Source organism: Schistocerca gregaria, chromosome 2 (genome assembly GCF_023897955.1).
Source record: "Schistocerca gregaria isolate iqSchGreg1 chromosome 2, iqSchGreg1.2, whole genome shotgun sequence".
NCBI classification, from domain to species: Eukaryota; Metazoa; Arthropoda; class Insecta; order Orthoptera; family Acrididae; genus Schistocerca; species Schistocerca gregaria.
Genome location: NC_064921.1, coordinates 686,022,307 through 686,035,752, shown reverse-complemented (window position 1 = coordinate 686,035,752; position 13,446 = coordinate 686,022,307). Strand labels below are relative to the sequence as shown.

Here is a 13,446-nt window from a genome sequence, read left to right as displayed (position 1 = left end):
TTCTTTAATGATTTCAATCCCAACTCGTTTCTCAAATATGTGCCACTCTGACCTCTGTGTTGTTATAATAGTAAACGAGATGCCTTTCTTTGAACTATTTCCAAGTCCTCCGTCAGTTCTGTCTTATGAGGATCCCATAAAACAGCAATATTCCAAAAGAGAACGGACAATCTCAGTTAGGTGGTCTCTTTTGCAGATCTGTTGCATCTTCTGCCAACAAGATCCAGTCTTTGGTATACCTTCCTCACAACATGACGTATGTGATAGTTCCAGAATCAGTTGTACGTAGTTGTAATCCCTAGGTATTTGTTTGTGCCGATAACATTTAAATTTGTGTGATTTATTCCGTAAGAGAACTTCAACGTGATTTTTACTTTTTTTTTCGTGTGGATGACCTTACCTTTCTTGCTGTTCAGGGTCAATGGATACTTTTCACATATGAAAATATCTAGTGCAAATAATTTTGTTATTTATCTTCTTGCGAGTTTCCTAGACGTTAAGCTACAGAAACATCTGCAAACAATCTAAGAAGGAAGGAACACTAGGATTTAACATCCCGTCGACAGCAAGGTCTTTGAGACTGAGCAAAAGATCTGATTGTCTTTTTGTTTTAAGGGAGGGAAAGAAGTTGGCCGTACCCTTTCAAAGTAACCATCTGGGTATTTGCCTGGAGAGATTTATGGAAATAACGGAATGCTAAACCTGAATGGTTGGACGCAGGTTTGAACCCTCGTCCTCCCGAATGCGAGTTCATCGGGCTATCCACTGCATCAAACAATCTCAAACGGCTGCTCAGTTCGTTTGCTAAAACGTGTAGGCCCTTACAAACTGAGACTAGCAGAAGGCCTTCAATGCTTCCTTGGAGAACGCCAAAAAGCACTTCTGTTTTAGTCCATGATTTTCTGTCAGTTATTACGAACTATATCCATTCTCACATGAAATCGCTAATCCAGTCGCACAACTGAGACGATACTCCATAGCAATGCCATTTGATTAGAAGACGCTTGTGAGAAAAGATGTCAAACCAGTTGAAATTTAGAAATACAGGATCAACTTGAGATTTCATATCGACAGCACTCATTACTTCTTAAGGATGAAGAGTTAATTGTGTTTCACAGCCGAACAGATCGATACTTACCATTACTTATGATACAACTTTTTTTGTTGTGACTAACAACTGCATAGTTCGGTCTGTCGGGAAAGATACCTTGTGGAATTGATGCTTTAAGTGTAAGTCTGAGAACAACAGGTGTACCACAAGAACATAATATAGTATTTTACGTGAATGTTGCCAGCCATAAGAGAATGTTTCTTTCTTAAGAGAGCACTTTCGATGATATTTATTATTCCGTATGAATAATGAGCCAGTTATGTTTCACAAGATCGATGTTTTCTGGATCCGCGCTGGCTATGTATCAATAAATCGTTTTTCTCGAAGTATTTCATAATGTTCGATAACAGAGTGATCCAAAACCCAGCTGCAAATAGTATCATTGATGTGGATTAATAGTTAAGCGGGTTACTCTTTTTTTGTGTACTGATGTGATTTGTCGCAATTGCTTCACGTCAGCTCAAAGCATCGACCGCATCAACCAGTGTCTTACACTCGTGTGTGAACTCCGTCTCATTTCTCTGTATTTTGTCCCAAAGCACAGTCTAGGGGTTTCACATCAGACCAATGCAAAGCCGACTCACCCGTAATTCAAAATTAATCTTATCTACATTACGACGTTACTGGAGGAAAAGAAGCTTCCGTTTTCGTGGAAAACAACTCGAATGAATGACAGCTCACTTTAATCGTACAACATATTCCGAAAATAGCAGACGCCGTTAAACAGGTAGCTTCTGTCTTCCCAGATTTCCGAGCGGCGACGGGTACGTACCGCATAGTTTACTTCAAATAGGTCATATAGAGTATTTTTGCAGGTAACGGAGTGGATCGATACAAATATAGAAATCAGTATATCATACTGGATGGCAGACGATCAACAGAAGAGGAAGTAACCTCGGCTGTGAATCAGGAAAGTGTAACAGGACCTTTATGTCCTCCGTATACATAAACGATTTGTCAGACAGCACTGTAAGATTGTCCGCTGATGATGATGCTATTTTCGAAAAAGAACCGTCGTTGGACGACTGTAAAAAATTGTAAAAAGACTTGTACAAAATTAATCCTTCTGCGTTTACATCTACATCTACATTGATACTCTGCAAATCACATTTAAGTGCCTGGTAGAGGGTTCATCGAACCACTTTCACAGTTGTCTGTTATTCCAATTTTGTATAGCACGCTGAAAAAACGAACTCTTATATATTTCCGTACGAGCTCTGATTTCCCTTATTTTATCATGCTGATCGTTTCTCCCTATCTAGGTCGGCGTCAACAAAATATTTTCGCATTTGGAGGAGAAAGTTTGAAATTTCGTGAGAAGTTTATTCCGCAATGAAAAACGCCTTTGTTTTAATGATGTCCATCACAAATCCTGTATCATTTCAGTGACACTATAATACAAAACGTGCTGCCCTTCTTTGAACTTTTTCGAATATGGACAGTTACAAAGAAATGCCGACAATAAAGAGAAAGAACCCAATAGCACCCAATAATAAAATTACAGACGCAGTGAAATGGAAAGAATACGTAATATCGATATCAGGTAAGATGAATGCACTATTTCACTCAATACGCGAATGGATTAGAGTAAAATTTCGCTGACTCTGTTGTGAGGTGTCTTCCGCCACGAACTGCGCAGTGGTTTGCGGAGCGGGTCACCAGAAGCACATGGACGCGAACCACATGCATTACAGCCTCACATATCTAGATGTAGGTGTCAGACGTTGTTACCAATGAGGCCCCACTCAATGATGGGGTAGAGGGAGATCACCTCTATTTCGCCACTCAGTTACGTAATAAAGACTTTAACGTTCCAGGAAATGTTTCTCGCGTTGAAGTGAGTTAATTTATGTTACCTGCTCTTACTGGACCTTGTTGTTAGTACAAGCTGAATAGTCCACTACAGTTTTCTGAGAGCAGGTTCAGTCTCAGTAATAATGCTAGGAGAAGTGGACCACAAAATACTACATTTTGTTCTGTGGTATACGTAATATAGGATTCGCATGAACTCTCAACTCTAGACGAACGTATCGACTCCACCTGCTATTCAAGCATTATGAATCAAACAATGGACCAGAAGCACCAATCGGCTCAACATGGGGACTGAATCCTTCTATCTATTTCGGGCACTACAAAGCCGTAATAAGATTACTCTCGTATGCCAATGTGGCCTGGATAACATCCTCATTCTAATTCTGTCCAACGTCCTTCAAATCCATGAACACCATGCACACCACCTACTTTACTGCATCTTTTTTCTTCCTTTTTTTTTTAAAAAAAAAAAAGGGAGTTGTGGCAATCGATTTTGGTCTGTGGTGACCATCTTCACACCTGAACGTCGATATGTAAAAAATTTCACAGAATAAAACCAATTATGGCAATATAGCGAGATGGTCATATACGTATGACATCATGGTCGTCACATACTACAATTGACGAATATTTGCAATCAGGGATTAAAGAGAATTAAAATTATAATCTCACTCATTTAACTCACCCACACTTAATATCTCCTTGTATCATTGCCAACTTGATTCCAGTAACACTACCGTTTCCATTCCTGGTAAGCTGCCAGTCCAGTACAAAAACATCCCAACTTGTCTACAATTGCCCAACGCAACTTCTGCAGCCACCCATTCAAGGAAAGTAAAACAACCTGACATTTATGCTTCCTGTCGTATCTAATCTTATCGTTTCTGTACTTTTCTATGCGTCTGGATCCTAATTTGACCAATAATATCAGCTGCGTCGGTTCACAAAACCTCCAGAGTGAAACACCGCTTCGGTAGGTCACAGGATATTGTCGTACAGATAGGTATAACCGTCTCCTCAATCAAGCATAATCTCTGAAAATTCCATTCTTCTGTCGCAGTTCCCGTCGAACAGTTGTGGTTTCCTGCGTCTAAAATCTAAATCACTCGTTCAATGGTAGTTTCCGCGTGACTTGACAATCCCGTTTTCCTAGCTGCTTGTCTTGTTGACTTTATAAAGGGCTCTGTTCACAGATGTGCTGAAAATATTCACATTCCAGAATGAGATTTTCACTCTGCAGCGGAGTGTGCGCTGATATGAAACTTCCTGGCAGATTAAAACTGTGTGCCCGACCGAGACCCGAACTCGGGACCTTTGCCTTTCGCGGGCAAGTGCTCTACCAACTGAGCTACCGAAGCACGACTCACGGACGGTACTCACAGCTTTTACTTCTGCCAGTATCCGTCTCCTACCTTCCAAACTTTACAGAAGCTCTTCTGCGAAACATGCAGAACTAGCACTCCTGAAAGAAAGGATACTGTGGAGACATGGCTTAGCCACAGCCTGGGGGATGTTTCCAGAATGAGATTTTCACTCTGCAGCGGAGTGTGCGCTGATATGAAACTTCCTGGCAGATTAAAACTGTGTGCCCGACCGAGACCCGAACTCGGGACCTTTCAGGAGTGCTAGTTCTGCATGTTTCGCAGAAGAGCTTCTGTAAAGTTTGAAAGGTAGGAGACGGATACTGGCAGAAGTAAAAGCTGTGAGTACCGTCCGTGAGTCGTGCTTCGGTAGCTCAGTTGGTAGAGCACTTGCCCGCGAAAGGCAAAGGTCCCGAGTTCGGGTCTCGGTCGGGCACACAGTTTTAATCTGCCAGGAAGTTTCATATCAGCGCACACTCCGCTGCAGAGTGAAAATCTCATTCTGGAAACATCCCCCAGGCTGTGGCTAAGCCATGTCTCCACAGTATCCTTTCTTTCAGGAGTGCTAGTTCTGCATGTTTCGCAGAAGAGCTTCTGTAAAGTTTGGAAGGTAGGAGACGGATACTGGCAGAAGTAAAAGCTGTGAGTACCGTCCGTGAGTCGTGCTTCGGTAGCTCAGTTGGTAGAGCACTTGCCCGCGAAAGGCAAAGGTCCCGAGTTCGGGTCTCGGTCGGGCACACAGTTTTAATCTGCCAGGAAGTTTCATATCAGCGCACACTCCGCTGCAGAGTGAAAATCTCATTCTGGAAACATCCCCCAGGCTGTGGCTAAGCCATGTCTCCACAGTATCCTTTCTTTCAGGAGTGCTAGTTCTGCATGTTTCGCAGAAGAGCTTCTGTAAAGTTTGGAAGGTAGGAGACGGATACTGGCAGAAGTAAAAGCTGTGAGTACCGTCCGTGAGTCGTGCTTCGGTAGCTCAGTTGGTAGAGCACTTGCCCGCGAAAGGCAAAGGTCCCGAGTTCGGGTCTCGGTCGGGCACACAGTTTTAATCTGCCAGGAAGTTTCATATCAGCGCACACTCCGCTGCAGAGTGAAAATCTCATTCTGGAAACATCCCCCAGGCTGTGGCTAAGCCATGTCTCCACAGTATCCTTTCTTTCAGGAGTGCTAGTTCTGCATGTTTCGCAGAAGAGCTTCTGTAAAGTTTGGAAGGTAGGAGACGGATACTGGCAGAAGTAAAAGCTGTGAGTACCGTCCGTGAGTCGTGCTTCGGTAGCTCAGTTGGTAGAGCACTTGCCCGCGAAAGGCAAAGGTCCCGAGTTCGGGTCTCGGTCGGGCACACAGTTTTAATCTGCCAGGAAGTTTCATATCAGCGCACACTCCGCTGCAGAGTGAAAATCTCATTCTGGAAACATCCCCCAGGCTGTGGCTAAGCCATGTCTCCACAGTATCCTTTCTTTCAGGAGTGCTAGTTCTGCATGTTTCGCAGAAGAGCTTCTGTAAAGTTTGGAAGGTAGGAGACGGATACTGGCAGAAGTAAAAGCTGTGAGTACCGTCCGTGAGTCGTGCTTCGGTAGCTCAGTTGGTAGAGCACTTCCCCGCGAAAGGCAAAGGTCCCGAGTTCGGGTCTCGGTCGGGCACACAGTTTTAATCTGCCAGGAAGTTTAATATTCACATTGTCTTCCGATTTCGATGCTGAGAGTCTTCCAGATCGACTTGCATCTTTGACACTGCCAGTTGTCACAAATTTCTTATGAAATTTTTTTATTCCTGTGAAATTTTTTATTGCCCTGGAGGTAAGCGTTGATTTCCTACATCGCTCTTGCGTCCAACAGCTCTGAACTTGCACCATCAAACGCCGAAGGTCATACCTGGCGGCAATCTCACTTCTAGCAGCTACTGTGAGTAACCAGCCATTTTTTTGGTTTTCGCACTTCGAACCTCTGAAATCATAAATGCTAAACCTCGACCTAGTCAACGTCATTATACCCTAGACCGAGATGATGCTACTTTCTAGGAAAATCAAAATGAAAAATAACTACTGACTTTACATCCAACCTGTATAACAAAGTGATGAAGCGTGAGACTCCGTATGGGCGACATAATAATAAACATCCCTGGCGTAGAGAAGCAACTGAAGGAGTTGAAAACAAATACGTTACCAGATACGGATGGAACCCCATTGCGGTTTTTGAAAGAGTACTCGACGGCATTGGCCCCTTACTTAGTCTGCATTTATAGCGAATTTCTCACCCAGTGCGAAATCCCAAGCGACTGGAAAAAGGCGCTAGTGACTCCTGTGTACACGATGGGGAAAAGAACGGACCCGCAAAATTAGAGACCAATATCGCTGACATCGGTTTGCCGCGGAATTCTTGAACATATTTTCAATTCGAATGAAATAAATTTCCTGAGACCGAGAAGCTTACGTCCACTAATAAGCATGGTTTTAGAAAACATCGCTCGTGTGAAATTCAGCTTGCCATTTTCTCACATGATATACTGCGAAGTATGGATGAAAGACAACATGCAGAACCGGCCGCTGTGACCGAGCGGTTCTGGGCTCCTCAGCCCGGAACCGCGCAGCTGCTACGGTTGCAGATTCGAATCCTGCCTTGGTCATGGATGTGTGTGATGTCCTTAGGTTATTTAGGTGTAAGTAGTTCTAAGTCTATGGGAGTGATGACCTCAGATGTTAAGTCCCATAGTGCTTAGAGCCATTTGAACCAACATGCAGATTCCATATTTATAGATTTCCGGAAAGCGTGTGACACAATGCCCCACTGCAGCCTTTTAAAGATAGTATGAGCACACGGAATACGTTCACACATACGCGAGTGACTCGAAGAGTTCTTAAGTAATAGGCCCCAGTGCGTTGTCCTCGACGGCAAGTGTCCATCAGAGACAAGGGTATCGTCAGGAATGCCCCAGGGAAGTGTGATAGGACCGTTGCTATTCTCTATGTACACAAATGATTTGGCAGACAGGGTGGACAGCAGTCTGCGGTTGTTTGATGATGATGATGATGCTGTATTGTACTGTAAAGTGTCAAATTTGAGTGGCTGTAGGAGGATACAAGATGACTTACACAAAATTTCTAGTTGGTGTGAGGACTGACAAGTAACTCTAAATGTAGAAATAACGCAAGTTAATGCCTATGACTAGGAAAAACAAGCCCGTAATATTGGGAAACAGAATTAGTGTGTGTGTGTGTGTGTGTGTGTGTGTGTGTGTGTGTGTGTGTGTGTGTATGAAATATTATGGGACTTATATGCGAAGGTCATCAGTCCCTAATCTTACACACTACTTAACCTAAATTATCCTAAGTACAAACACACACACCCATGCCCGAGGGAGGACTCGAACCTCCGCCGGGACTAGCCGTACAGTCCATGACTGCAGCGCCTGAGACCGCTGGGCTAATCCCGCGCGGCTACAGAATTAGTAGTGTCCTGCTTGACACAGTCACGTCGTTCAAATATCTGACAGTAACGTTCCAAAGCGATATTAAAAGGTGGGAGCACGTGAGGATTATGGTAAGAAAGGCGAATGGTCGACTTTGGTTTATTGGGAGAATTCTCGGAATGTGTGGTTCATCTGGAAAGAAGATAGTTGTGCAGTAATTTAGAAGCGGGCTGCTACATTTGTTGCTGGTAGTTTCGAACAACATGTAAGTGTTATAGAAATGCTTCGGGAACTCAAATGGGAAGCCCTGGAGGGAACGCGACTTTCTTTTCGAGGAACGCTATTGAGAAAATTTAGAGCCGGCATTTGAAACTGGCTGCAAAACGATTTTGTTGCCTGCAACATACACGGCGGGTGCAGTCCACGAAGATAAGATACGAGAAATTAGAGCTCATACGGAGACACACGGGCAATGGTTTTCCCCTTGTCCCATTTGGTAGCGGAACAGGAAAAGAACTGACTAGTAGTGGTACGTTGCACCTCCACCCACGCGCCGTAAGGTGGATTGCGGAGTGTCTATGCAGATTTAGATGTAGATTGAGAGAAATGAGTGCTGGTAAGCTTAAGCGAGAGTGTTGACGTGAAGGCCTCATGTGCTACAGGAATGGTTGTGGTTGTGGTGTGTTCCAGCAGGCTGAGGACTACAGCTTCCTGGACAACGGGCAGGTAGCGCACATCCTCGCCGGTCCGGGCGGTGTGCCGCCGGCGGCGGAGGCGCTCCCTGCTGGACTAGGAGCGGGGGTGGCAGCGGTGGGCGCAGGGTCGATGGGGGCGGCGGGGGCGGCAGCCGTCGTGGTGGAGGCGGAGCGGCTGCAGGGCCGCGGAGGCGTGCCCCCCGGCTTCGAGGCCCGCCTGCCGCCGCCGGCGGCCAACCTCAGCGCCAAGGACGGCACGTGGCAGATCGTCTCCGGGACCAGGTAAGCACCCGTCACTGTGGCGAATAAAAAGCATCCGCACTGTCTGTTAACATAATGTTATTAAAAAGTGTGGCGATTGTGATTCCTGAAATGCAGGACAGACAGGAAGAAGATTGGCATCCGTTAGTAACAACTCGGGCTCAACGTCAGCTTTAAGCCCCCATCTACATGAAACAGACCATTCGATTACGAACCTCCATTCGAATTAGTGCTGCACTATTGAAATAAGTGCATTTAGACATTTTAGAGGTTGTTGTAAAATTATCGGTTATCAAGAAAGTTCCCCGAAATTTATCTCATTGAACAGACCGAGCTGCGCCACAGAAGTCTGCTATCCAATTTTAATTGTCGATGTAGACAATAGTTAGCCTAACCATACACCTAACAGATGCATCCCTGAGGACGCTGTTACTCTTTGTTGTGTTTCTTGTTCTCGCAAGGCTGGTTTTTTAATTTTGTTCGTAGTTGTCGTAATTGGACATAAAAGAACTTTTTTATGTGCCGTGAAAGACTTTGGATGCACTATACGCTTGCTAGTTCTAAAAAGTACTGTAATGTGACATTCAAAAAATTCGTGTTATCGTCGAAACACAAGCACAACTTCAAAGAGGCGAGATAGCTATCGTAAAGTATTTATTGTGATGACCGGTTCCAGCAAACTTCGTTGCCGTAATGAGCACTGCTCACATGTTACTAGTTGAGTTTTTTCAGGACTGTATTTGTATTCTGAAGTTTTTAACCGTTTAAAAAAAAAAGGAATCGCAGTGTCCACATAACACGTAATTTAAGTAAATTTCACGCACTGTAAAGCGAACCCTGACCTTTCAATTCATAGATGGCATGAGTCCGGTCAGAGACCGTCGCTAGCATCACCTCGCATACGTGACTCGTAATATCGACCCATCAGTACAGCTTACACTTCTCTGTTGTCTGTGATATGGTAAGACATTCAAGTCTCTGTCTAAATTAAGCCACGTTAATGTGGAGTTTTTAGTTAGTATCCCTAATTATACGGGAGTTTTAATTTAAATAGTTTTATCCGGCTTACAGGAGCCACGCGGTCACAGTCAGTTTAATACTATGCAACCGTTTTTAGAGTGTTATCGGTTTTATCTTGACGATGAACGATATAACTTGGTTCTAACTAATCACTTTGCCGCACTATGACTTTTTAAAAAAACTGTGAGTACACAGCTGTCACTTCTAAATGGGGCTTTATTGTAGTGCACGTCTTTTATTAAAAGCACTGTAATGTTTTATTTCCTTGCACAGGTCACCTGAAGATGCGATTCTAGTGATGTGAGACCGATAGTGACTTTTTCGTAGAAGTATTTTAACAGCCAGTGCGGACATTCACCATGTGCAACTTTGGCTGCGGTTGCCCGACCTCCAAAATAGTGCCCAACAGTACACAAGCGCCTCAAGTATGTATGTCGTAGCAGCGCTGAATCAACACTAAAAAAATATACCTTTTCACCTTTACGCCGAAAAGTCACCGCTATTACCCGTCATGAGGAGATAAGAATTCTAAAAATTACTGGTGTCTGCAGCGTTATGACCGCTCATACTGAGTCAGTAGTGTTCTAAATGAAAAAGGTCATCACTGTGACGATTCTAACAAAGCCTCATCGGCGGAAATGTCTCCAAATACTTTCGTGGGATTATTTGGAATACTTATCTTTTTAGAATGTGTTGTATATCTTCCATACTACAAGTTTGTCTTCGTCGTTCACTACACGAGGCATGTTCAAAATTTAACGGGAAGCAGGTTCATGTATTAGTCTACGTCATGTTATCCCCTTACCTATTTCCTTTAATAACTATTAAACCTGCCACTACATATATATATATATATATATACGATGCTCTTTATTCAATCACCGAAACACTTCTGTAACTCGATCGTTGAGACAGCTTTTAGCTCTCTCAAAGATATATTTGCAATATCATCTATCCTTGTAAAACCACGGCCCTTCAAAGTTTTCTTTATTTTTGAGAATACAAAAAACATGTCCGGCGAATATGGAGACTAAAGAGTATTGTTTCTCGCCACAAATTCACTAACAAGTAACGAAGTGTGATCACGTGCATTATGTGATACAAAAGCCATAGACTATTTCACCACAAATCCGAATGTTTTTCTTCAGATTGCTGAACACAAACTGCCATCAACGTTGTGATGCACTATACCGTCAATACAAGGCCACAGTGAGCATAACCATCACACCTATCACACATGTCGAGCTTTCCTATCTTGGCGATCTAGAATGCTTCCATTGGGCCGACTGAGCCTTATTTTTGATGTCATATCTGCAAAGCTATGTTTCGTCTCCATTTATCATACGTTTCAGTAATTCTGCATCGTTGTTGCCTTCATGTAGCTACTCCTAAGCAACTTGCTTTCGTCGCTGTTTTTGTGCCAAATTCAACAATTTTTTAACAAATCTTTCCGTCTCAATTTTCGTACTCTAAACACCCGAAAAATTTGTTGGACATTAACCATTTTTTGTGCCATCATCACCAGGGCCTTCACTGTTTCATTATTTTCACTTTACTCATGATTTTGGCGGTTGATGATGTGCTGGTGCGTCGAAGCCGCTCGTCGCATTCAACGTCTTTACGATCTGCTTTGACCGTAATCCCTTGTTTTATTCATACTCAGTCCCACTTGAATCAGTATTTAACATTTTTAAAACTTTGCTACATTGTATATCGCTGTTATAGCTAAACTAAATACAGATTCTCTTTTGCATTCATTCATACACACAATAAATGTAATCGTTTTGACAGCTGGCAACAGACTAAAAATCCAACGTGACTAACAGTTAACATACATAATATTTTCAAATTTTTGGGCCACAGTCATATAATAATGTTTAAATGAAATTTCCGACGTTTGACTGTACAAGTAATTTATTTTATATTACTACACACTATCCGCTGACATCAGGACGACAGCCACTATGTCTCGTTTCCATTTTGTACATCGCAACTTCCCATTTTTTAGCCTGTTAATCTGAGGCGCCATCGCTCTATACCTAATGTAAAGTTGAGTTCAGAAAGAAGATGAGGTATTGGTACTATACATTGCATAGCTTTGGGTATAAGGTTTTCAAGAAATAATAAATATACTAAATTAAAAAAGAAGAAACCACGCTGTCCTCCAATGCTAAATTTGTGATCCCATGATGCCTCAGAACATGTCCTACCAACCGGTCCCTTCTTCTTGTCAAGTTGTGCCACAAACTCCTCTGCTCCCTAATTCTATTCAGTACCTTTTCATTAGTTATGTGACCTACCCATCTAATCTTCAGCATTCTTCTGTAGCACCACATTTCGAAAGATTCTATTCTCTTCTTGTCCAAATTATTTATCGTCCATGCTTCACATCCATACATGGCTACACTCAAACTTTCAGAATCGACTTTCTGATACTTAAATCTGTACTCGACGTTAACTAATTTCTTTTCTTCAGAAACGCTCTCCTTGCCATTGCCAGTCTACATTTTACATCCTCTCTACTTCGTACATCATCAGTTATTTGCTCCCCAAATAGCAAAACTCCATTATTACTTTAAGTATCTCATTTCCTAATCTAATTCCCCCAGCATCACCCGACTTAGTTCGACTACATTCCATTATCCTCGTTTTGTTGTTGTTGATGTTCATCTTATATCCTCCCTTCAAGACACTGTCCATTCCGTACAACTGCTCTTCCAAGTCCTTTGCTGTCTCTGACAGAATTACAATGTCACCGGCGAACCTCAAAGTTTTTATTTCTCTTCTATGGATTTTAATACCTACTCCGATTTTTTCTTTTGTTTCCCTTACTGCTTGCTCAACATACAGATTGAATAACATCGGGGAGAAGCTACAACCCTGTCTCACTCCCTTCCCAACCACTACTTCCCTTTCATGTTCCTCGACTCTTATAACTGCCATCTGGTTTCTGTACAAATTGTTAATAGCCTTTCGCTCCCTGTATTTTACCCCTGCCACTTTCAGAATTTGAAAGAGAGTATTCTAGTCAACATTGTGAATAGCTTTCTCTAAGTCTACAAATGCTAGAAACGTAGGTTTGCCATTCCTTAATCTTTCTTCTAAGATACGTCGTAAGGTCAGTGTTGCCTCACATGTTCCAACATTTCTACGGAATCCAAACTGATCTTCCCCGAGGTTTTGCTTCTACCAGTTTTTCCATTCGTCTGTAAAGAATTCGCGTTAGCATTTTGCAGCTGTGAGTTATTAAACTGATAGTTCGGTAATTTTCACATCTGTCAACACCTGCTTTCTCTGGGATTTGAATTACTAAATTCTTCTTGAAGTCTGAGGGTATTTCACCTGTCTCATACATTTTGCTCAGCAGATGGTAGAGTTTTGTCAGGACTGACTCTCCCAAGGCCGTCAGTAATTCTAATGGAATGTTGTCTACTCCCGAGGCCTTGTTTCGACTCAGGTCTTTCAGTGCTCTGTCAAACTCTTCACGCAGTATCGTATCTCTCATTTCATTTACATCTACATCCTCTTCCATTTCCATAATATTGTTTTCAAGTACATCGCCCTTGTATAGACCCTCTATATACTCCTTCCACCTTTCTGTATTACTTAGGAGATTTTTTTAAATTGCCTTCTTAGTGATACCTTTAATTTCCATAGGCAATTAATTCCTTTATAAACTATGCTGTTTTGAGATTTAAGTTTATCCTCTCTTGGTAAAAGTAAGTTCAGCTTAGATATTATTCTATAGTCAGGGATAGACCTGCCTGTGCAGTAATTATTA

At 42.6% G+C, this 13,446-nt stretch overlaps 1 protein-coding gene across 4 annotated transcripts in view; it reads left to right on the top strand.

Annotated features, from left to right (window-relative positions):
* Positions 1 to 13,446, top strand: part of LOC126334765 (uncharacterized) — a 1,160,035-nt gene that overhangs the window by 1,037,093 nt on the left and 109,496 nt on the right. For all 4 annotated transcript variants that reach the window (XM_049997344.1, XM_049997343.1, XM_049997345.1 and 1 more), the window contains one exon: positions 8,380 to 8,666. In XM_049997344.1, the coding sequence (XP_049853301.1) occupies positions 8,380 to 8,666 (287 nt within the window). The remainder of the gene's footprint in view (positions 1 to 8,379; positions 8,667 to 13,446) is intronic.